At 46.8% G+C, this 25987-nt stretch overlaps 1 protein-coding gene across 10 annotated transcripts in view; it reads right to left on the bottom strand.

Moving 5' to 3' along the window:
- The window catches only part of KIF16B (kinesin family member 16B), a 291849-nt gene that overhangs the window by 252196 nt on the left and 13666 nt on the right, over positions 1 to 25987 (bottom strand). For 9 of the 10 annotated variants that reach the window (XR_009048392.1, XM_057701881.1, XM_057701879.1 and 6 more), the window contains exons 2-4: positions 5115 to 5159; positions 4735 to 4804; positions 1139 to 1252 (exon numbers count right to left, since the gene is read on the bottom strand). Coding sequence is in view for 9 of the 10 variants with exons in the window: in XM_057701881.1 (XP_057557864.1) it covers positions 1139 to 1252; positions 4735 to 4804; positions 5115 to 5159 (229 nt within the window). In the remaining variant the exon portion in view is untranslated. The remainder of the gene's footprint in view (positions 1 to 1138; positions 1253 to 4734; positions 4805 to 5114; positions 5160 to 25987) is intronic. The other variant, XM_057701880.1, reaches the window with a different exon arrangement.

Genomic DNA, 25987 nt, shown 5'->3' with positions numbered 1-25987 from the left:
GCTCCACACCCTGCTTGTCCCACCCAGGGAAATACACTAGTCCTTCTGGTCACAGGACACACCATCACGCTATGGTTCCTGGGAAGCTCTCCGGGTCTGTTCTTATCTGCTCACGTCATGTCTATATTTCAGATCACAAAAGCCTACAGCACAGGTTTCCTGGACAAATTCCAGCTTCATTCTAGGTTCTAGAAAGATTCTGGACAAAATGATCTTCCTTTCTAGAACTTACAATGATCCACCCAAGCAGGGGAACTGTGACTTGTGTGTGAAGTCCACCTCCTAAAGCCCTCATCGCAGCAGGACTCAAGGTCAGGTGAGCTGTGTGCCAGGCTTAGCAGACGTCGGAGATACTGTGGATCCAGTCCTGACCACTGCAATAAAGCGACAATCACAATAAAGTGACAGTCGCAGTAAGGCGACAATTGCAATGAGGCGAGACACAAAAATGTTTTGGTTCCCTGTGCAAATTATGTTTATACTCTACCACAGTCTATTAAATGTGTAGTATCATGTCTAAAAAAATTACATACCTTCATTTAAAAAGACCTTCTTGCCAAAAAATGCTAACCATCATCTGAGCCTTCAACAAGTCATAATCTTTTCGCAATAATAACATGGTAGATCACCGATCAAATATAATAATAATGAAAAAGTTGGAAATATTGTAAGAATTACCAAAATGTGACACAGAGACATGAAGTGAACAAATGCTGCTGGGAAGATGACACCGACAAGACTCACTTGACGCACTTCAATTTGTAAAAAAAACATAATATCTAGATAGCTAAATAAAGCAAAGCACAGTAAAATGAAGTATGCCTGTAAATGTCCCCCCCAAAAAACACTTTATCTGCAGAGCTCCCGTAAACAGTGCTCACTGCCGAGTTTCAAAGCAAAAAGTATGCTCATGCTCAAAAATGGAAGAAAAAAAAAAATCAACCTCTGTGGATGGAATTCATCTCAGGTTTAAGATAAATGGTGCTATGTAACAACCAAAGAGCCAAGTTAGCAAAGGCTAATTTTACATAAATCATATTCAGAAGAAAATTAGCAAGATGTTTTAAAGAGTTTTAGGGTAGGCATGTTTTTCTCAATATGAAAATAAACTAAAACAGAGATTTTGAAAATATCATACCATTTCTTGTGAAACATAATCTGGACTTTTTGTATCAGCAGAATAAAAAGAAAAGTCATAGGTGAAGGTCTTGGTCCGTTCTCTTCCTGAGTCCCCCGTCCCTCCTTCTGGTATCTAGAGAGAGATGATTACGACAATGATAGCAATGGTGTTAGAGGAAGGTAATAATAATACGAAGAGCACTGTCGGCTGACGAGTAATCCAGACAATTCAAGGAAAAAAGCGTCATAAAAAATATACCACAATCACCATTTTCCATCATTTAAACCCTGACTCAAATCCACTTAATTCCTCCTGACCACCTCCTGAATGAATGAATGAACGAACGAACGAATGAACGAATGGAAAAGCAAACCTGAACTCCTCCCAGCAACTCAGGCTCTCTACAATAGGACCCAAGGCTACTTTTCGGGACTTCTTATCATGAGTACCTTATATGAACCTGACACTCCAGCCAGATGCTATGTTTTTCTAGTTTCAGTGCCTTTTACTGCTGGAGTCTGCACCACTCCAGGGTGTGCTGTTCACATAGATGACAATGTGACAGCAGCTGTGTGATTTTGCGGCCCCCACTGAAAACTCCAGGTCAGATGCCTCCTCTTCCACGAAGCTCCCCTTGGGCACTCCGTCCAGAAGTAATTTCTCCCTGAGAGACTAGGGTCTCCCAGGACACATCATATTATGCGTTTATTGCATAAGTTTGCATACATCTTGTCTACCTTGCTATATACCAAAATTGAACCAAAAATCATATTAAAATTTTCATATGCCACCAAGGCCTCACACAGCTCCCTGGACATATGCTGAGTAAATTTAATGGGCATCATATTTTCCAACATAATTAAGACACTATGGTATACATACTATAAAAAAGAAAACGTTTTAAGGTTCTTATTAAAATGTTTAAAAATCCAAGCATCTATTCTGGTTATATCAGACAAGGCAATGTTTGTAAAACTGAAAAAACAACAGAGTAATCAAGAAAAACAGATTCCAGAACACACAAAGAAAGAAGATTCACCCGAGGCCAGGGGTCTCCCCACTCCGTCTCGGTAAATACAATGTTTGAGTGATTAGACTTTGACCACAGCACCATGAGCACACAGAGATACAGGAAGCAGAGCAAAGCAAAGGCAACAAACAGCAGAGAAAGGACGCGTAGTGTCAGAAGATGTGGGAGTCAAAGGAGGAACGCCAGGTGCGGGCCAGGCATAGCCGGAAGGTGTGAGAACTGAGGTCAGAGGAGGAAAGATATTCCGCTGGAGAATGCCTCAGGCCAAGGGGCACCAGAGCCTCAGAGGAGGCCTCTCAAATCCTCCAGAGCACAGCCCGAGGGAAGATGGGCACATTCCCCAGCTCCTATTGCTGCGGATCAAGTTGCATGACTTTGAAACTGGACTTCAAAGGGTCCAGTCCCTTGAGCCACAATTTAAGAGAAATCCAACCAGAGACTGATCTGCACTTGGCCGTGGGACAGCAGGCCTCCGAGACCCAAACCTGTGAGCTAGCGTCAAATATCAGAGGAGGGTCGGGTTGGGTTCGTAACGCACGTGATTTCTTTATTATTGATTTTATACACTTATTTTTCCCCTAAGTGAAAAGTATTCAGGGTCCTTAAGGAACTCCCTGACCAAAGATAAAAACAGGATATCTTAAGTACAAAAAGAACTTGCCATCTTAGAAAATTCTGGGAGGTACATGAAAAGATGCTCAACACTACTAATTATTAGAGAAATGCAAATCAAAACTACAATGAGGTATCACCTCACACCGGTTAGAATGGGCATCATCAGAAAATCTACAAACAGTAAATGCTGGAGAGGGTGTGGAGAAAAGGGAACCCTCCTGCACTGTTAGTGGGAATGTAAAGTGATACAGCCACTATGGAGAACAGTACAGAGGTTCCTTAAAAAACTAAAAATAGAATTGCCATATGACCATATGGCAATCCCACAATAGAGCATATACCCAGAGAAAACCACAATCCAAAAGGACACGTGCACTCAATGTTCACTGCAGCCCTATTAACAACAGCCAGGTCATGGAAGCAACCTAAATGTTCACCAACAGACAAATGGATAAAGAAGATGTGGTAGGGGCTTCCTAGGTGGCGCAGTGGTTAAGAATCTGCCTGCCAATGCAGAGGTCACGGGTTCGATCCTAGCTCCAGGAAGATCCCACATGCCGCGGAGCAACTAAGCCCGTGTGCCAAAAAAAAAAATAAAATAAAAAAAAAAAAAAAAAAAAAAAAGATGTGGTACATATATACAATGGAATATTACTCAGCCACAAAAAGGAACAAAATTGGGTCATTTGTAGAGACATGGATGGACCCAGAGACTGTAATACAGAGTGAAGTAAGTCAGAAAGAGAAAAACAAATATCATATATTAACGCACATATCTGGAATTTGGAAAAATGGTACAGATCAACCAGTTTGCAAGGCTGAAATAGACACACAGATGTAGAGAACAAACATAGGGACACCAAGGAGGGAAAGTAGCAGGGTTGAGGTGGGATGAATTGGGAGATTGGGGGGAAAAGAAAAAAAAGGGAGGAGACTTACAGGTTTGCTTTCTTGCCTGTTGTTAAGTCATTCCAATAAAAATAACTAACGTAAAAAGAAGAAAAAAAAGAAAAAAAAAGAAAGAAAATTCTGGAATTTTTCTCAGGGTTTTTTTTTCTTTTTCAGAAAAAAATTTCAATTTTTTTTAAATTTTTCATCCCCTGAGCTTTGAATAATAATACCAGCTCCTCTTGCAAAGTTTACAAAATTATTTTCATTAAAAACAAAAACAAATCTAGGTGTCCTGCACAAGACTTTTCTCTCTCAAGATACAGCCAGTAGGTTGTTGTGAATTACACAGATGAAGATGTGGGATTAGCACATGAGCCACCAGGAGGGGGAAATCGTCCAACCTCTGGCTAGACCTGTCTATGAACTATTATGAAACTCTGAATTCCTGGAGGCCATGTTAGCATAGTACATGTACATCTGTCAGATTGTACCAAGTGTTTTAACATAACATTATTTCTATTTATCGCAGCATAGTTGAAAAAGATGCAATGGAAAAGGAACTTCTTTCATTGTAACAGAACTGGCATCATCAATTAAGAAGTACTTAAACTATGCAAAAATATATATTCTGAAAATAAAAGGACAAGTAGAATTAAGGCAAGGTAATTATCTGAATGTCGAATTAAGAGAAAAATAATAAACCGGTCACCTGATTTAAAAAAAAAAAAAAATCTAGGATCTAAGTTTTGGTCCAATAAGCCAACTGCCAGGCTAAGGATCCAGCACAGGACAGAGGATAAAAACACCTGGGTCGGGGCTAAACCCACCAGCTCAACTCCCAGAGCCGCGGCGCAGGCCAGGCTCCCAGATCAACGAAACCAGGGACGGGAGAGGAGACAGAGCATCGTCCCTGTGGCTTCATGACCGAACCCAAATCAAGTGCAAGCTGACGTGGTGAACTGAACTGAGAAAGGAGGGCTGAGGAAACAGCAGATGTGTTGAATTTACCCACAAGCCATCTGACACAGAAACAAACCCAGAACTCACAGAACTGGAGCCAGGCCAGGTCACTACTTGCCTTTAAGTTTGTGATTGTTGTTTTGCTTTTCTCCATTTGAATAATGAATTTGGCTTCCAAGTCCTTTTCCCTGCAACACAAAATTCAGTATTGGTTAGGAGACAAAAGACTGTTTTTACAATTTCTGTTGTATTTACTTTTTACGTATGGCGGTTTATTTTTAAATGGCACATGAAGCACTTCTAATACTCCCCCTCCCACATCCTCATGAACATAAACATGAGGACGCACAAAACAGATGCCACCATCAAAAACAAGACTGAAAATACTGTGCTATCGAGCCCTGGGGGAACTCCTACGTGTGAGCCAAAAAGTGTGGAAATGAAAAGACAGAAACCATGGACGGCTATTTGACTTTGGAAAAAAGCAGCCCCACCCACCTGGTACTGAAGAAAGTCACCGTATCCCTCCATCCAGGATGAGAACTAAGAAGAAACAAGAGTGAGCGCTCACAACCAGGTGCTGCTTCTAGAAGCAGCCAGGGCACTGCCCCCTCCCCCCACCTTCTTTCTATATCCATCCAGAAACTGTCATTCCTAGAAAACACCAGAACAGGAAGTTAAGAGAACTCCTAAAAGGTACAGTTCTCCAAAAGAAATGAGCCTACACCAACACAATGCAGTGGGATGTCCCTGGCAAAGGAATGAGGAAGGTCTCTACGTACCGCTGTGGATGGAGCCCAGGGTACTTTACGTGGGAAATGCGAGGTGGAAAAAAGTATACACAGGATGCTACTACTTGTATTTAAAGATAAAAACAATAGCGTACTTGTTTTTCAAAAGGTTACCTATGGAGAAAGAAGATGAAGTGGAAGAGACAGGGATAGAAGCTAGATGTCTACAAAAACACCTTGATCTGTAAACCATCTTTAGAATGATGAAAATAATTTACACGAAAATAAAACTATTTTTATTGAATAACCTAACACACAAAAGTTGAAGTAAATAAATCTGTGCACCGCAGGGTGAGAAAAGACCTCACGTGCTAGATTCCTTATGCAGAAGGAATCTAGCCTAAGGAGAAAACAAACTATAAAGCAATCGTAAAGCTTTTTCAGGAATCACATTTTTGGTGATATAAAATAAGTATAGTTATCCTGGGATTTCCGTTTGTGTACTGTGGGATAATATGAGTAATTATGTTGTTACCACTGAAAACCAAGGTTTCTGGTTGAAAGGAGATACACACATTAGATGTGCTAAGAAGAAACCACAGGGCCTACATGGAGTCACTGATGCTAAGCCCCACCAAGACTTAACACCTAACTGAATGCACTTTCAGCCTGTCCCAGGAGTAAATCTTGAACCAATCAGTCTGGAATTTCCTGGTCTACACTAATAAGGTAACCTGCCTGGTAAGACCCCGGCTGTCACCAAGGGAAGCTGACTTTGCCTGAAATAATCCACTTTTTAAAATTCCTTGTCACGCCCTCCTTCTGCCTGTAAAAGCCTTCCATTTTGTACAGCTCCTGGCAGGGCCTTTCGACTTGCTGGGTGGGATGCTGCCAGGTTCATAAATCACTGAATAAAGCCAATTAGATCTTCAAATCCACTCGGCTGGATTTTTTTTTAACAGATTGATGAGGCTAGGTAAAAACTCTGTAGTCCTAAATCTGAATGGGAAATACTAACATGAACTTTATCTGAAATTGGAAAAAAAAAAAAAGTACTCCCTGACTTTGTCCTCTGAAAAGGCCTAGAATTTTATGGCCAAATAATATAGTATCTAAATACCATTTCCTGCTAAGGTAAACCAGGGCTCACTGGAGAAAGACTCAGTCCAAATATACAGGCAGACCTCAGAGGCATGGCGGGTTCGTCCAGACCACAGCAATGAAGCAAATATCATGAATATCATGACACAGTGAGTCACACGAATTCTGTTGTTTCCCAGAGCATGTCAAAGTTATGTTTACAATGTACAATAGCATTATGTCTAAAAACACAAGGTACATACCTTAATTTAAAACTGCTTTATTGCTAAAACCTGCTAACCATCATCTGCGCCTCCAACAAGTGGTCATGTTTTTGCTGGTGGAGGGTCCTGCCTCAAAGTTGATAACGGCTGACTGGGGTGGCTGTGGCAATTTCTTAATGTAAGACAACAATGAAGTGTACCTCACCAACTGACTCTTCCTTTCATGAACAATTTCCCTGTAGCATGCAACGCTGTTTGACAGTATTAAACCACAGACTCAAAACTGGAGTCCATCCTCTCAGACCCTGCTTTATCAACCAAGTTTATATCATATTCTAAATCCTTTGTTGTCATTTCAACAATCTTCACAGCATCCTCACCAAGAGCAGATACCATCTCAAGGAACCACTTTCTTTGCTCATTCATAAGAAGCAACTTCTCACCCATTAAAGTTTTCTCACGAGACTGCAGCAATTCAGTCACATCTTCAGGCTCCACTTTTTTTTTTTTGCACACGGGCTTAGCTGCTCCACGGCATGTGGGATCTTCCTGGAGCAGGGATCAAACCTGTGTCCTCTGTATTGGCAGGCGGATTCTTAACCACTGCGCCACCTAGGAAGCCCCCACTTTTTTTTTAATTGTGTTTATTTATTTTTCTATTGGCTGCGTTTCGTTGCTGCGCACAGGCTTTCTCTAGTTGTGGCAAGCAGGGGCTGCTCTTCGTTGAGGTGCACGGACTTCAACAGTTGCAGCGTGTGGGCTTAGTTGTGGCTCATAGGCTCTAGAGCACAGGCTTAGTTGTTCCACGGCACGTGGGATCTTCTCAGACCAGGGCTCAAACCCGTGTTCCCTGCATTGGCAGGCAGATTCTTAACCACTGCGCCACCAGGGAAGACCCAGGCTCCACCTCTAATTCTAGTTCTCCTGCTACTTCTGCCACACCTGCAGTTACTTTCTCCACTGAAATCTTGAACTCCCCTAAGTCATCCATGAGGGTTGGAATCAACTTCTTCCAAACATTTGCTAATGTTGTTATTTTGACTTCTTCCCATGAATCATGAATGTTCTTAATGGCATTTGGAATGTTGAATCCTTTCCAGAAGGTTTTCAATTTACTTTGCCCAGATCCATCAGAGGAATCACTATCTATAGCAACTATAGCCTTATGAAATGTATTTCTTAAAGAATAAGACTTCACACGATGTAGAGAACAAACGTATGAACAGCAAGGGGGTAAACCAAGGGGGAGGGGGGATGTGAATTGGGAGACTGGGGTTGACATACACACACTAATACATATAAAATATACAGCTAATAAAAACTTAATTTAAAAAAAAACAGAATAAGACTTGAAAGTCGAAATTACTCCTTGATCCATGGGATGCAGAATGGATACTGCATTAGCAGGCATGAAAACAACATTAATCTTTTGTCCATCTCCATCAGAGCTCTTGGGTGACCGGGTGCATTGTCCATGAGCAATAACATTTAGAAAGGAATCTTTTTTTTGAGAAGATCTCAACAGTGGGCTTAAAATATTTACTAAACTATGTCATAAAGAGATGTGCTGTCATCCAGGTTTTGTTGTTCCATTTATAGAGCACAAGCAGAGTAGACTGAGCATAATTCTTAAGGGTCCTAAGATCTGTGGAATGGCAAATGAGTATTGGCTTTAAATTAAAGCTACCAACTGCATTAGCCCCTAACGGCAGTCTTACGTGGCATCTTCTTCCAATAGAAGGCTGTTGCGTCAACACTGATTATCTGTTGTTTAGTGTAGCCACCTTCATTAACGATCTTAACTAGATCTGGATAACGTGCTGCAGCTTCTACATCAGTACTTTGCTTCATTTTGCACTTTGATGTCACAGAGACAGCTTCTTTCCTTAAACCTCATGATCCAACCTCTGCTGGCTTCAAAGTTTTCTTCTGCAGCTTCCTCACCTCTCTCAGCCTTCACAGCATGGAACAGAGTTAAGGCCTTGCGCTGGATGAGGCTGTGGCTTAAGGGAACGCTGTGCCTGGTCTGATCTTCTATCCGGACCACTCAAACTTTCTCCGTATCAGCAATAAAGCTATTTCGCGTTCTTATTCATGTGTTCACTGGAGCAGCACTTTCGATTTCCTTCAAGAACTTTACCTTTGCATTTACAACCTGGCTAAGTGTTTGGCACAAGAGGCCTAGCTTTCAGCGTATCTCGGCTTTTGACATGCCTTCCCCACTAAGTGTAATCATTTCTAGCTTTTGATTTAAAGTGAGAGACAAGCGGACTCTTCCTTTCACGTGAACACTTAGAGGCCACTGTAGGATTATTAAGTGGCCTACTTTCAATACTATTGTGTCTCAGGGAAGAAAAGAGGCCCAGACATCATACCATTTCCCCACCCAGCTTGTTCAATAACAACAATAAACTGCAGGAACTATAAAGGTGGAAGCAGAACCTATAGATTAAAAAAGACTTTAGAGACATATCAACCAACTGGATCTCAATTCACACAGAATTATAATTTTTAGAAATTATAACACATGTAGGGAAATGTTAACACTGACTAGATGTTATTATTTTAGGTGTGATAATGGTACCACGATGAGTTTAAAAAGGTCTTAACCTTTAGAGAGACACGCTGAAATATTTACAAATGAAATGAAATGATGTCTGGGATTTATTTTAAAATAACCTCGAGGTGGGGGTGGGGGGGAGGTGGAGCCAGGAGCTGGCAGCACCCTGGCCCCCTCGGGGTGAACAGAGACAGAACCAACACCAGCCGGAACAAGGAAGGCCAAAGAGCACGCTGCAGTAAACACCGCTGCAGCACCACAGTGGGTCCCTATGGCCCGGGTTAAACTTCTACAAGCCAGTTTGAGGAAGCACAGGGCTGGGCAAACAGAACGCTGGCTTAGAGGCAAATAAATGAAATCCTTCCTGCGTTTGTGGAGACTCTACTCCACCCTCCCGGTCTTGGGCAGCTCCACTTTGGACCCAAAAGTGAGAACTGCCTCGGGGACACTGCATGTTCACGGGGCCGTAAAAAAGCAGTTGACATAATCACCCCCCTCCACAGCACTCAATTTCCAAAGTATGTTCCGCCCACTGAGAGAGCCACCCGGATTCGTGTGGTTAGTGCCACAGGTGCCACATCCTGGTCCCTCCTGTTTCGACACGGGTCATTCCTCAGTCACTCACCAACCTACTGTGTCTAGATCTTCCACTTCAGGACCACTGGTATCATCAACAAATACCTGCTGGGAGCACAAAACCGTTCAGGGGTCTGAGGACTAGATGTAACCACAACAGGTGCTCACGCCACCTGCCAATTCTTACTCATAAAACACGACGGAATGTAGGTCATACCTCACCTTCCCCTCTTGTGGGAAGCCAGAGGGTGAGGAACTCCAGGCTCAGGGTCTTACACCTTGGGAGCAGCTAAGTTTAAAGGGACCTCCCCAGAATCATTTATTCCAACCTGTAGGTAACCACGACAGTACTCACCTAGCTTTAAATTAACATCCATTCTGTTAAAATGCCAGGTAAGATACTGACTGAAAGGCCGTATGTAACATGAATGTCTTTTCTATCAGCCACTTCCAAAATCAAAATTCAAGATGCTCTAACAAAATAAAATATAAAAAACAAAAAAAAACAAACTGAAGATGGTCAGTGGGTTCACAACCTTGAAATGGAAGGCACCGGGTGGGGGTCGGGGAGCAGTGGCAGGCTCCCTTTTCTGAGCGTCCACAGTTTCCTCAGCTTCTCAAAGAGCTCTGTGCCCCCAAAGACGGGAACCCCAGCTCAGACCCTTGTTATTCTAAGTACAGCCCAGGAACCAGCAGCCCCCAGAGCTCGCTGGAAATGAGGGATCTCAGGCCCCACCACGGACCCACCAAATGGAACCTGCTTGGGACAGGAGCCCGGAAGGCCCCCCATGACCACGGACGCTGGGAAGCACAGCACAGACACAATCTAAACATGACGGAGTCATAACTGGTCTTACAGTTACTCTCACGAAACAAACTCCACCATGTGATCTACTTCGTTTGCTGGGAAACACACTTTGTACTTTGACCTTTAAGTCTCATTTGTAAAATCACATGACAGAACTGGATATAACCTCAGTCAGATGACATGGTCTCACCTCTTTGCTCCAAGCTGTACAGTGGCTTCTGACGGAGAGCAATAAATGTCTAACATCATCAGGTCTCAGGAGTCACTGGAGTGTTGTGACATCCAGGCTCCCGCATCCCTAGCACCCGGCCAAGCTTCCAGCCCAGCTTCCAGCCCTTTCTATACCCAGAGGTTTCCCAACATCAACGCAAGGCTGCTGCCAATAGCTTGAGGTCATTTTAAGTAATCATCACAGGTCATCAAGACTAATATGGAAGCCATCTGTTCCAGAAAGGAAATTTCACAAATAACAATTTCCTAGATTACTGCCTTCTTAAGCATAAAAACTAAAGCTGTAAGCAAAAGATGTATCTTTACTCTGAAAACAATCTCTAAGTATAGTATTATAAATGCAAAGAAGCTAGCTAAAGATTTAGCCACAGACAGCAAATCTCAATCTAGTTACTGAAAATACTTACAGAAAAGCCAGTGTAATCTCCATAAAAAGGTTATGGTGGTTGGAGTTATTAAATGTGGAAACGAACCCTTCGGTGCCTTCATCCCTGGTAGATTCCAGGAGGCTGTCAGGCTTCCAAGTATTTCAGAGACGGAAGGAAGAAAGCAGGAAGGAGTCCCCACGGCTCCCTTTCTCTCCACACCTTGCCAACCTGTCCTGCTCAGACTCCACGTCCACTGGAGACCGACCTCTGCTCTGGCCTTCTCTGCACTCCCAGCACCTCTAACTACGCAGGTGACTTGAGGGTCCACATGACACTCCCTCCGGCAGCCTTACCTCCTGTCCCCCTCCCCCCCATCCAATGGTCAGTTACCCAGTCCCACTCTACCGACCGCCAGGCTACGCGCCTTGGCCACCTCTCCCACTGTCCCAGGTCAGCCACCACCACCCCTCTACAGTCTCTTTGCCTCCAGCCTTGTCCCCTCCTGTCCACCCTCCACTCAGCTGTCAGAGGAATTCTTTCCAAACACACGTGGCATAGTGTGGCTCCCGGGCTTTACAGCCACTTCCACAGGCCACAGGGTGCAGCCCGACTCCCCGAGGTACCCAAAGGCCTTCCAACCCGACCCGACCTAACCATTCCACACTATTCATCCCACCTTCCTCCCAACGCTCAGCCTGGCTTTCCTGAGCCTTCGCTGAGCCTCTGCCCCACCCCCTAGTTAGCTGGCCAGCCCCCTGGTCTCACCCACCAGACTGTGAACCTCTTAGGAGTAAGGACTCTGCCAACGGGGTCTACACCCCCAGGCCCGGGCCCGGTGCCTCGCCCTGGAGGTGCTAAGAAACGACTGTTGAATGTGACGGACCAACTGACTAAAGCGCTGACTAGACGCTGCAGCCTGCCCTCCGCCAGGCGCGTCCCCTCCTCAGGACCACTCTCCCCGCAGGCCCCCCCAGCACCCCTGCTTCCGGCTTTCCCACCAGGCTCTCAGTCGAGGCTTGTCCCAGGTCCAGTCTGACGCGCCCACCCTGTGGACCTTCAGAAACGCCTGCCCGGCTCGTCCCACCCCCACGGGCTCCACCCCTGCTCCTGTGTCGCCAACTGGATCTAGGGGACCCCACTTCCCCTTCATCCCACAGCCTGGGCCCTCCAGGCACAAGGCCAACCCTCACAGCCAACGCGCGGGGCTTTGGGGTTTCGTCTTCCAGGCCTTCAGCTGAAAACCCTACGACGCCAGGCACTGGGAGGGCCTCCAGCCTCAGGCCAGTTTCCTCGGACATTTACCAAACATGGGAAATAAATCTTGACATTTTTCTCACATCGAGGAAAATAAATCATCCTAAAATAGTATTTGAACACTGATTTGATAATAGAGCAAAATGAACTATGCCTCTCCCTGGCCACTTTGGTGAATTGGGTTTCTCAGGCGAAAAGTCAATTATGGTTCACTCATATAAATAAGTAATTTATTTAAAAGGTCTGGAAACCAGATCATAAGATGCTACAAATGAACCCACTGGAGTACGTATGCTGAGTTATAGACCAATAGTGAGCAGGGAGGAGGGAAAGAGAAAGGAAAAGATGTAAAATATCCAATCAGAGAAAGAGATGAATTAAGTCAGCTCGCAGATATGAGAGTAGGAGAAAGCTTATTAGAAAAAAAAATAACCCTATGTTAATTCACACATTTTGAAAATGTTTTTAAATGATTCAGCAATTCAGATTGATTCCACTCATGCAGCTGATGGTGTCTGGTCCCTAACACAGCTGGGCTGGGTGATGCCAAGATCCCGACACCGCACCACTAGCCTGGAAGATTCTAAAGAGGGGCTTACTCACCTGAGTCCCAAAGTAATTCAGCATCCCCAAATTCACCCGAAAAGCCACATACTATGAACCAATATTTAACTGCCTTCATTTTGGTGGCAGTACACCCAACAGCAAAAACTTTAAACTATTTTTTAAATGAATGCATGAATATACCTTTAAAAATTGTGAATCACTATATTATAATGTTGCTTATATGTGGAATCTAAAAAGATGGTACAAATGAACTTATTTACAAAACAGTCACAGATGTAGAAAACAAACTAATCGTTACGGGGGGGGATCTGGGGGCGGGGGTAGAATAAATTGGGAGATTGGGATTGACATACACACACTACTATACATACAATAGATAACTAGTAAGAACCTATTGTATAGCACAAGGAACTCTTTCCAATACTTTGTAGTGACCTATATGGGAAAAGAATCTAAAAAAGCGTGGATATGTGTATATGTATAACTGATTCACTTTGCTATACAGCAGAAGCTAACACAACATTGTAAATCAACTATACTCCAATAAAAAGTTTTTAATTGTGAATCACTATATTATACAGCTGTAACATATATTATTGTACATCAACTATACTTCAATTTAAAAATAAAATACAAGTTAATTAATATAATTAAATAAAAATAAAAAGAATGCATGACCTGCATGGGTACTACTGTGGAAAGAAGCCCAAGGAACACTGTCAGTGGGGTAAGAACCAAGCATGCAGACGATGTCCAGTCTGCAGTCAAACAAGCAGATGAGTAAAGCGAAGAGAATATGCACATTTGTGCTTCCAGATGCACAGAACACCCCTGGACATCTCCGAAATGGTAAGTGGGAAGCCGTTCGCCGTGGAAGCTGGCCACCCCTGGAGAGTAAAAGTGGGAGCAGGACCTCAGGGGATGAGAAAACAAACGTAAACACTTCCCTGTGGGAAACTATTTCGGCATGATTTGATATTACTTTGATTAAAATAACTTTAATTAAAAGGCAAAAAGCCCCTGACTTTAAGCATTGGGTGGCTCCTGGGGCACGTCCAGGTCCCTACAGGGCTGGCTCAGCGCCCCTCCCTCGTGACTGTCCGGCCACACAGAGGACAGCTCACCTCGGCCACAGCTCCCCCACCACGGTCACCCACCGCCCACGTGTGCCTCTGCCCCTCCCCACCCTCTGCATGTCCACCAGGCTCGGTGGTGTCAGCAGTCAACACCAGACCAGATCCCCCTTCTTCGGGAAGCAGTCCTGCTTTCCAAATGCTCTGTGAGCGGCTCAGCCCCTCCACACCATCCACCGACACTTCGCTTTTTCCCTTACCAGGGCTCTGGACAAAATGCACGAAGCCCAATTAAATGTGACTCTCAGATAAAGAATGTTTCAGCATAACTGCATCCCAAATATTGCCCGTGACCTCTTCAGACGTCACTTACTTCGGCGGGCTAGCCTGCCGCCACTGTGCCCCGGGTGCACCCAGCAGGCTCTCCCACCTAGATGCACAGCACGCGCCTGCCTGCCCCAAGCCCAGAGAGGGAGCAGCCTCAGCCCCAGGGCAGTCGCTCCGCGAACATGTGCCACCTCACCCGCGTCAAAGCGTGACATCACAAGCAGGGGGGGCCACGCTCCTGCAACCCTCTCGCCCAGGCTACGCCTTAGCCTTTCTGGCTGGGTCGAAGCACTCACAGATCTTGCTGACTTAGCTGCCGTCCATAAAAATCATAAAAGCATCCACTCATAGGGTTTTTCTCCTGAAAGAAATTCCGGGAATAGGTTTTTCATCCTGGAACATGCCTCGCCACACAGCGGTCAGCTGGAGGTCAGTAGCACCATGACCTACATCTCACTGAGGAGTCTGTACAGCCCCCTCCGCTCCCCGGGGGCTGCTCTGCGGCCCCCCCTCCCCCAAAGGCAGCGGTGCCATCACAGCCTCAGAGCCGGGCGCATCTCGGGCCAAGTGAAACCCTCTGCTGACTCCTGCCACTGAGGGATGGAGCTGTCAGGCTGCGCCTTTTATGATCTTCCCCAGCCTCGAGAGGGTGTAATAAACCCAAAAGGTTAGGCAAACAGCCAACTGTCCTGGGCTAGGATCCCAGAGGAGCAGACGATCTGGGGGACTGTGACATGCAGGGTGTTCATTAGGGTGTGCCCTTGCGGCCAGACCCAGGAAAGGAGGAGAGGGCAGCCGGACGGGGCAGAGGGAGCAGTGAGCTGCAACCAGACCCAAGGGGCAGCCCCGGCTGACCCACAGGCTGTTCTACAGCTACAGTGGCCCTTTCACACCCCTGCACTTTGCAGCCAGGGACCAGGACCACCGGCTGCCTGGGAAAGGTACTTAAACTTGAGCCCCCGAGGGGCTGACACTGAAGGTCATGAGGACAGCACTCCAGCGGCTGGGCAACACATGCTTCAGCAAAGGATGCTCTGGACCTCGGGTTCGGGGTCCACCGTCCCAAGTCCCCTTAAATCAGGGCTGCGGAGGGTGCTGACGAGGGGCAGCTTCAACCACACCAACTCCCCAGCAGGGAGTGAGGAGCCGGGGCTACCGGGGCAGAAAGAAGGCAGACACTTGCTTTCAGTTTTCCGCAGAAGGAAGGACAGCCTAACAATCAGAAGTGTCTCAATACAAGCTGAGCTGCCCTGAGATGTGCGGAATCCTCACCGAGGAGGTTTAGCCGGAGGCCGACAGATCCTCATCCGGGACGCTGGAGGGGGAGAATCACGTATTCCTTCAGTCCACAAACATCAGTGAGACCTTCAAATGCCAAACAGCACTCCCAGTGCAGGGATAAAGTGGTAAACAACACAGACCGAGCACTGTCTGGAGTCTGCATTTTAGTGAGGGGGTCAGAAAAAAATAAATGCCATTTTAGATATATAAGTGCTGGAAAGAAATGAAAGGGTGGAAGGACAAGTGACAGAATGTGCCTGGGGTCTGTGGCTGACATGGTAGTACTGTATCCATGCGAATTTCCTGATTTTGACGTCTGTGTGGTGGCTGTGGGGGAGAATATTCTGATTGGTAAGAGATACACACTGAAGTACTCAGGAGTGATGGTACATCGTGATTATCAATGAACTCTCAAATGGTTTAGGGAAAACGTTCCTCATTATCTGAGATTTTGTATTGCTTCAAAATAAAAATTATTAACATACAGAAAAAAAAAAAAAGAAATGAAAGGGTGTCTTGGGCTAGGACTAGAGGCAGAGGAGGGGGAACAAGCAGTCGGAGAAGAGCTCTCCAAGGCAGTGGCGGGAGAGCAAGAGCCGTCCGGAGTGAGGCAAAGATCTAGGAAGGGCAGTCTGGGTAAAGGGAACAGCAGGTGCAGAGGCCCTGGGGCAGGAACCAGCCAAAGGCCTCGGGGAAGAGCAGGAAGGTCAGCGGGACTGCAGGGGAGAGAGCGGGGAAGTCCCACAAAGTCAGAAAGGGGGCAGGGGCCAAATGACACCAGGCCTCACAGGAACTGAGATGCGACAGGAAGCCACAGACACGGGAAGGCTGTGTGCACAGGGCCGGGGCGGGGGGTGGCAAAATGCTTCCATATTTTTACATGACCCCTCGAGCTGCTGCTCAGACTCTGGAGGCAGACAGTAGGGCGAGGAGACCAGTGAGGAGTCAATACAGGCCACGCAAGAGATGCTGGACCAGGGGTAACAGCGGAGACGCGTCCAAAAGACAACGCGGCCAGATCTAGGTTCCCAAGCTCTGCTGAGTAACAGAATCATCTGAAGAGTCCAACCCAGACCTCCCAAGTGGGAATCTCCAGGATGGGGACCAGGCATCTGTATTTAACCTCCTAGGAGACACTAATGACCAAGCCGGTTTGGGAGCTGCTGCCCTCACTGCTCCGTAATGCCCTCCTCAACTCTGAGGAGCTGGGATTCTAAAGAGTGCTGCAGCCTCACTGCCTTTCAGCTCCCTCTGAGACACACTTTACTCAGTGGTCTCATCCCTTCCTCTGAACCCCCAATTCCAGAACAAAAATCCAGAGCGGGGCTGTGCTTTCTGCTGGTTCCAGCTGAGGCCTCTCTTCTGAAGTCTACAACACCAAAGCACTGAGACACACCATCACACGGGGAGAAAGAGCAAGTGGCAGAAGAGCATGAAAACTATGGTCCAATTTGCAGTAAAAAAGAAAGAAGGGAAGGGAAGGAAAAATATGCGCATATGCTGAGTAACTATTTTCCCAACCCCCCTAAAGAAGGGACATAACTAGTAGCATTCTAGAAGCACAGGAGCAAAGTTAATTCACTGCATATGATGGATGCCTTACTCCGGGCAGTACGCTTAATTCTGCCATGGAACCCTAGTCCCCGTTGAGAAAAGCTGGTAGAAAGCTCAAGAACTTCATACAAAACTCAAGCCCCAAACCATGCGGCCCTGAATTATGCTCAAGACTGAAGATGACTTTCACAGGGAGTTTTGGACACGCTCCAGGGAGAGCACCTGGGGCCTGGATGCTGAAGGCTTGAGGGCCGAGAGGAGGCTCAGGGAAGCAGAGGTGAAAGGAGGGCTCAGGAGAAAGGAGGAGACGGAGCCCACCACCTGGTTTCACCCAGAGAGGAAACAAGGCCCCGGAGGTTAAGTGATCGGCTTGAAGTTGCTCCTACAGTGTCAGCACTGGGAAAGGTTAGAGGAATTAAGCCACAGAGACCCACTGAGGGCGTGCTAGCACCCAAACCTGATTTCAGCTATATCCTCCAGAAGGTGGGCACTCTGTAAGCTCCGCCCCCACAGGACTCCAGTGGGCGGGTCAGCACGTTTAAGGGGTCCACACGAAGATTAGTCTAAACAGGTGCAAGTCACCAACTGCACCCGGCGCTGCACAGGATGGGGGGGTGGAGATGTTAGAAGCCCATCCAGCATCAGCTCCCACCCACACCTGGTTACCCGAGCTCCCCACCACATTCCAAACTAGCCCTTCTTCCAGGACACACAAAGACCCTCACGCTGGTCCCTCTGCCTGGAAGAGGAATCTCACTTTCTGCTCCTTCTCACTTACCCTTCGAAACCCTTAAAGTTGTCTCCTCCTCCAGGAGGCCTTCCCAGAACAGCCCCCAGCCAATATTTTCCGTGTGATGTCCCATCACTCACCACATCTGCTGTGTGATAGCCCACAACACACCACACCTGTGGTGCCACAGCCCATCACTCACCACAGCAGTTCCCACTCGCTACCCATTACTGCTGGGCCACCATATTTTGTCTTCCCCACCAGCCTAGATGCTTCCTGAAGACAGAGATAATGCCCTACTTTTGATACACCCCAGAATATGTACACTGTCCTTACATACAGCAAGCACTTGGATGGATGGATGGATGGATGGATGGATGGATGGATGGATGGATGGACGGACGAGTAAGCAAATGACAATGAAATAGCTGAACTAAAAGCAAGATACTTAAATTCAAGCACTAAAGTGAAGGAAATGCTTCCAAGTTTATTACACGTTTTCAATATTTAAATGCATGTGAGTTTCGCCCCCAAGATACCAGATCCCTTGGTGGATGTTAACTCCAAAGGCAGACACGAAGCTCACTGTTCCTGCAGACCCACGCTGTGACTCTGACTCCAAGACCAAGGCACAGGGACCTTCCATCTCTTTAGAGTCATGGGAAAGAGGAAAAACAAAGATGTGCATGTGCCCAGACTTCTTCTATGTGCTCCTCCAAACACACAAGCAACATATTCATAAACAAAAAGTGGAAGTTTAAGAGAGGTGGTATAATAGAATATTGAGAATATAACAACATTAATACTTCTTTTGCTTTCCTGTGTTCAGACATTAAATCAACTATTGAATGCTCAGAGATCTCCTGGTTTAGTGCTGCAGCCCATGAAATACAGAGTTCTCTCTGCTCTTTACCTACACTACCATTACGACTCTCCTTCCAGATTTATCTCTATTTTAGAAAAATATTCTCAGTGGCAACTTTTGGAAAGAAAAAAAAAATACAATACCTGGCCTGTAAAGAGAAGATTGATTCCTTTTACAACACTGCCAGCTTAGTATACCAGACAGAAAGGTGTGCTGTGAAATACTAAACTGCAGGACTTTTTCTCTAGAAGACTTCACTTGGAGTCAGAGTGGAATAAGATGCAATCTTGGTCTCGAGTACCATTTCCACCGAGCCCAGCATCTGGCGTTGCCCAGCAGAGTGGGTTAATCATTGTGGGGGGCTCACCAGGCTTCAGAGAGCTGGGTGCAAATCCTGGCTCTTAGAAGCTCTGTGACTTCCGCACTTGATTTAACTTTGCTAAGCCTTTGTTTCCTCGCCTGTAAAATACTGAGCTTCCCTCACGTATAATTTTTTGCTGGAAGATATGACAGAGGAAAGCAGGCCACACAAGGCCAGGCACCAGCAGACCACCAATGTGCCCTTTCATTTCCACCATGAATCCAAGATCCATCCATTCATTCAACAAACGTTCATTGTGCCTCTCCTGCCCTCTGGGAATTTACATGCTGGTGGGATGATTCATTTTAACAAAAGCTTTCCAATCTGTTCCTAAAAGGAGGAAATCCAGAAAATAAATTTTCTAGCCAGATCTCACAAAAATGAGGAACCACCATATAGCTGATCCTCGTAAATTTTGTTTATAAAACGCTTATCTTCATCAACACAAACCAGACACCACAGTTCATTAAAAAAGACAAGACTATCGGAAACACCGAAATTCTTTCACTTATTTTTAAATACCTGTGAATTATGTCTGGTTATTCTGACTTAATACACTGACCATCCGATCTGAAGACATGTGATGCACGCTGTCCTTCCCACACTGTGGCCAGCAGTCCCTTCCACCCTGCCCCGGACAAGCATGCAACGCTCACTCATATATTAAATTAACACGAGCAACAGTGGCCAGAGGTGGGACTAGGTCAATGGACAAACACACACGTCTCCCCTTTACGAGGCTCTCTGGGGGTGCAGAGAGGTATGATCACAGCTCTTGCCCTTCAGCAGCCCACGACCACCCCACGTGGGTGAGGGCAAAGAGGCTGTAAAAGCAAAGCCAGCTTGGGGGTGGCGTGAGTGGGAGGGAGGCCGGACCAAGGAGAGACCTGGCTTCAGTAGGCATAGTAAGTGAAACAAAGGCAGCCCAGAGAGGAAGCACAATCATTACCTAAAACGACACTCACTTTTTCATACTGGGAGAGAGGAGGTAGGGCACCAGAAAGTTTCACCTGGGAAACATCAGGGCGTCAACAGGAGGAGAGCAGGCTGACCTTACCCAGGGGGTCTGGTCCCTGGCGCATGAGCAGTCAATCACCTCCCAGCAAGGCCTCCCCCGGACTCTCCAGGGGCTTTAACGCGCTGATGCCCAGCTACACCACATACTCATTAAATCCGACTCTCCCGGGTGGGAAGCCTTAGCTGAGAAGGAGGCTAGTGTCTCATCCTCCCAGTTTCTCCACGTCCCCTGCTGAATATCTCAGAGGGACAAGCTGGGGCCTACCCATACTCAGATGGCACTACCAAAGCCCCAAAAGGAAAACAAACCATGACCTGGACCTGCAAGAAACCAGGTGAGAGGGAGGCAAACAGACCAAGCAGGCCACCAAAACCCCGGGCAAAGGAGAAAATGCTCCCCGCACAGGCAGGCAGCGTGCTCAGGGCTGCGGCTGAGGTTTTGGATCTGTAACCGACCAACACTTCGAGGACCACTAGGCCTGTCCACCCATCCCCAAACCTGCCTCCAAGGGGGCGCCAGGTTCAGAGGATGGACCCCACGCGCGTGGCAGACGACCAAGCCTCGCAGGCACAGACGCTGTCTCTGCTCAATGCCACCAGCAGAAGCTCCTTGCAGAGCTGCATCTCCCAGGAGCCCCCGCCCCCATGCCCCCTCTTTCCTGATCTACGTGGCAACCAGGAAAGGACCGGCATCTCTAAGAGCTCAGTGAAATTCAAAGACACAACAGTGGGACGAACAAAAAGCGCTCAAAGATGACACCTCCCCGAACACGGACAACGCTAACACTGTAGGGAGGTGGGAAGGGGCAATGTCTAAAGTAAACAACCAGCTTTAAATAAGACTAGGAAAGGAGGAAGATTTTTAAAACTCCATTCTACACCAGAAGTTTCACAATGGCATCCCTGGGCGAGGACTGATATACACTGTGTTCTAAAACACTGTTATGGGGGAGAGATAAATTAGGAGTCTGGGATTAACAGACCCACACTACTATACATAAAATAAACAAGGACCTACTGTATGTAACGCAGGGAACAATATTCCATATCTTGTAACAACCTATAATGGAAAAGAATCTGAAAAAGAATACATATATATAGGGGGCTTCCTAGGTGGCACAGTGGTTAAGAATCCGCCTGCCAGTGCAGGGGACACGGGTTCGATCCCTGCTCCAGGAAGATTCCACATGCCACGGAGCAACTAAGCCCGTGAGTCACAACTATTTAGCCCATGTGCTGCAACTACTGAAGCTCACACACCTAGAGCCCGTGCTCCGCAACAAGAGAAGCCACGGCAATAAGGAGCCCGCGCACCACAACAAAGGGTAGCCCCCAGTTACCGCAACTAAAAGAAAGCCCGCGCACAGCAAAAAAGACCCAACACAGTCAACAAAATTAAGTAATTAAAAAAAAAAGAATACATATATAACTGAATCACTTTGCTGTACACCTGAAACTAATACAACATTGTAACTCAACTATACTTCATAAAAAATTATAAAAATAAATAAAACACCTTTAGTTCGTTGTGTTTTAAAAATCAGAAGGTTTTACACTGGGATGAAGTGAGAGAGTAGCACTGACATACGTACACTACCAACGGTAAAACAGATAGCTAGTGGGAAGCTGCTGCATAACATAGGGAGATCAACTCGATGATGAGTGATGACTTAGAGGGCTGGGATAGGGAGGGTGGGATGGAGTCGAGGGAGGGAGAGGATATGGGGATATATGTATAAATACAGCTGATTCACTTTGGTGTACAGCAAAAACTGGCACAACAATGTAAAGCAATTATATTCCAATAAAGAGCTTAAAAAAAAAAAACCAGAAGGTTTTACATAAATATCTGGGCTTCAGACTTCTCTGGAAACACAGGAGGTCATGGCCCTCCTGCATCCGCATCCACAGGACAGCAAGGCCAGCTCCCTGCAGGGTCCCACTAGCCCGCTGCTCGCCTGGCTCCCCAGACCTAGGAGCTGACACACACCACACACACACACACACACACCCCCACCCACCCACCCACCCACCCACGAAACCCAAAGACTTCACAAAAGGGACTGTGCCTCTAACAGCAAAATCCTTTTTTTAAATGATGAACTGGCAGCAAATGTCAAGGATTTGACCATGGCTTCTCAAAAGCTTCACATGCTTTCTGCCAGATTTCATTTCCTCCCCCCACCCACGGTGCCTGGATAGGAGGGCAGAGCCATGGAAATGCTGGCAGAGGCCCCGAAGGCAATCAGGCTGACTTGTAACAATACATGGTTTCCCTCAGCCAGGAGCAAGTAAGGTTTGATTTGTTCAGGTATCAAGGATTTATTAAAGAAACCGCCAGCGAGGGGCTTTCTCTCTCACTTCTTCCTGTCTTTTCAGTGTGGGCTGCACCCTCCCTAATTCTCATTCCTTCTGACTCCTTCACAGTATCTTCACCCCCAGACGTCCTCAAGACACCTTTGGAAGAATGAAGCCGCCCTCCCCGGAGCTGTAATGCGGGTGTAGCAATCTCAGGCTCTTAATTCAAGAATTCATCCCAGATCCCTTGAAATGGACTACCCTCCCACAATTTACAGGCAGAAATAAGAGAAACCACCTCCTCATCAAGCCAGGAGGCCCTGAGGTAAGAAAGGCCTCTGAAACCCCCATGCTTTTTGAAATCAAACAGAAACAAAGCAAAACAGGTCTGGCCTCATTTCTGTGGCTCCGCTGTGAGAAGAGTCCACGTACAATAAAGCAGGCCCCTCCTACGACAGCCACACAGGGGGAAGGAGGTTTCAGGGTGCACCTGGCCAAGACCTACACGTCTAGTTTGGACGTCATTTCAAAGGCAGAGAGGAGGAGGGGCAGGAGCCAGCCCTTCTGTAAGGAGTCTCACTGATAACACGATGACATCAAACGAGCAGTTCTGCTTCTGTTTCACTCGAGTCCCCAGCTCTCAAGTGTCACCCTCCTGTTCTCCGATGATTAATCAAGCTTCTCCATTCTGCCTCTGCTCTGCTGTGCACCTCGATGCTGTCTCTGAGCCCCTCACGTTCTGTGGCTCTGCCGTTGGCGTTTTCAAAGCCTGACAAACCCAGTTCAGCATCTGATACAGGAGGCTCTCCAGCAGGAGTACAGAGACCCGGCCCAGGGCTTCCCACAAGTCACACAGGGGAGGGACTTGAGAGCAGCTGTGTCTGCCTCTGAGGTTAAAGGAGTGGATAAAATCACACCACGCTGAAGCCAAACTGCTGGTCTCATTCCAGCAAATGCAACATTAACATACAGCCACGAGGAACTGCTCTCGGCCCTCAGGTGAGGCCTCTGGGCCTCCACATGCTGCTCCCTCCACGTGCTACACTTGTCCTCCCTGGCTGACGTCCACTGCAGGCCCAGCTGAGCCGTCTCTCCCTCCCAGGACCTTCCCCCAACACCCCAAGTCTCAGCGAGACCCGACTCCCACCACAGGCTTCCACAGCACCACAGGACCTGGTCCCACAGTGACAAAGCCTGCACCGGGCTGGTGCCCCACCACATCCCCAACATGCAGCCCAGCGGCTTTTTAAAGTCTGGGGGGGGCTCTGCAAGATCAAAACTATTTTCATAATGGCATCAGGACATTATTATTTGCCTTTTACTCTCACTCACGACTGCACAGTGAAGTTTTCCAGAGGCTACAAGGTGTGTGATGACAGGTCATTCTGATGGCTGAGGGACTGTGTGCTTGTGTATTCCTCTGTTCTAAAAAAGTCTGTTTTAATTTCTAATGTGGTAAAGATATTGATATAACCCACAACAACAAAAGCTCTTTAGGGTCCTCAATAATTTTGAAGGGATCCACAAAATTTTGAGAACTGCTGGTCTAGCACAAAGCCTGGCGTATACCTGGCAGAGTTTGAATACTCTGAATTATCAAGCAATCAAGCAATCAATGATGGGGAGATGAAACCTCTATCAATACACTGATGTCTAGTTTATAGTCTGGTATGAACAAAAGATGGAAAAAATAGGTGCCCAGGTGTCAGTTCACTCTTTCTTGGTTAAGAAGGGAAAGAAACAGACTCCCCAGCTGATTGGCTGGATGGTACATGGATGGGTGTGTGGGCAGATGGGAGTAAGTGGTAATGAGAATGGATGGATGGATGGATGGATGGATGGGTGGTGGTAGAGCAGGGGGGCCGGAAAGTGGATACACTCCAACTGCAATTCACTAGTTCCCACCCCTCTACCTTCGGTCACACCTGATGGCCCCCCAGATCTGCCTGGCAGCTGTCAGTCTCACTCCCTGGCTTTCTAACACACAAACCTCATCATGTTACACCCATGTGTAAAACGGTTCCCTTTATTTACAGAATCAGCTTTAATTTAAATCATTTTAGAACAATGGAAAGGAAGAAACAATCAAAAACAAAACTCCAGACAGCACAACCCCCAGAATCTGGACCTCCCAGCTCTCGGCCCCCACACTCACCAGCCATGTGAAGTTTAGCCGCATCACAACACCCTGCAGCTGCCAATCACACTCCACAGTTTAGAACCTCTGGACACTTTCTGCTTAAAATGCCACTGCCCGCCCTGTCCCCCTGGCCAACTCATTGTACAGAGTCCTGCCCTCAGTCACAGAATCCTCCAGGATGTTCCTCCCAGCCCTGAGAAGGAGCTCCACCCAACACCTCTGCGCCCCCACACCGCCATGCCCTGCACACCCATCATCCCCCACAGAACTGGGGACACTCTCTTTGTGTCTATTGCTCGCACTAGAGCATGAGCTACTGGAAAGCAGGGATCACGCCCTTGTTCATCTCTAACCAAAGAAAAAAGCCCAATAGAAGCTCAACGGCCAGGGACTTACCTGGTGGAACAGTGGTTAAGAATCCACCTGCCAATGCAGGGGACATGGTTTTGATCCCTGGTCCGGGAAGATCCCACATGCCACGGAGCAACTAAGCCCATGTGCCACAACTACTGAGCCTGCGCTCTAGAGCCAGTGAGCCACAGCTACTGAGCCCACCTGCTGCAACTACGGAAGCCCACATGCCTAGAGCCCACGCTCCACAAGAGAAGCCACCACAGTGAGAAGCCCGAGCACCACAATGAAGAGTAGCCCCCACTCACCACAACTAGAGAAAGCCCATATGCAGCAATGAAGACCCAACGCAGCTAACATTAATTAATTAATTCAAAAGAAAAAAGCTCAATGTCCAGACAGATGCCAAGGTCACCAGGAAAACACCTGCTCTTCAGCATGCGAAGCCTGTGCAGATCTCAAAGCTCCATTTCTGCCATAATGTCTACCTGTAGACTTGAGTTCATGTTGATTTTCCCTCCTCCAAACACATACTGTGCTTCGTTATCTACCCAGAGAACCTGACACCTGATGACGATCGGACAAAGTCCATTCGTTACTGAGTTATGTAAGATTCTGCTCCATCATCACACTATCTGTGAAATCCAGAGAGGCATAACACAAAATTATAACAGTTGCCTCTAACTGTGCCTATTCTGTGCCAGCACTTGACAGCCATTAATTCCTTAAGCCATTAAAATAACTTTACGAATAAGGTATTATTGTCCCCATTACACAGATGAGGAAAGAAGAGACCAGAAGACTAGAGTATCCTTTAGAAAGCCATGCAGAGAGTGGCAATGGCAGGATGCAGCCCTAGGACCATGTGATTTACCTGCCCCTCAAAACCGATGCCTCTCTCACACCTTCACTGAGCACTGTGTGAAAGTTTGGAATTATGGGTCAGTGACTGCTCTGTCTTGCTAACTTAAGCCA

Source organism: Hippopotamus amphibius, chromosome 12 (assembly GCF_030028045.1).
Source record: "Hippopotamus amphibius kiboko isolate mHipAmp2 chromosome 12, mHipAmp2.hap2, whole genome shotgun sequence".
Lineage (NCBI taxonomy): Eukaryota > Metazoa > Chordata > Mammalia > Artiodactyla > Hippopotamidae > Hippopotamus > Hippopotamus amphibius.
Note: the sequence above shows the minus strand (reverse complement) of the source record. Positions and strands in the feature narration are given on the sequence as shown.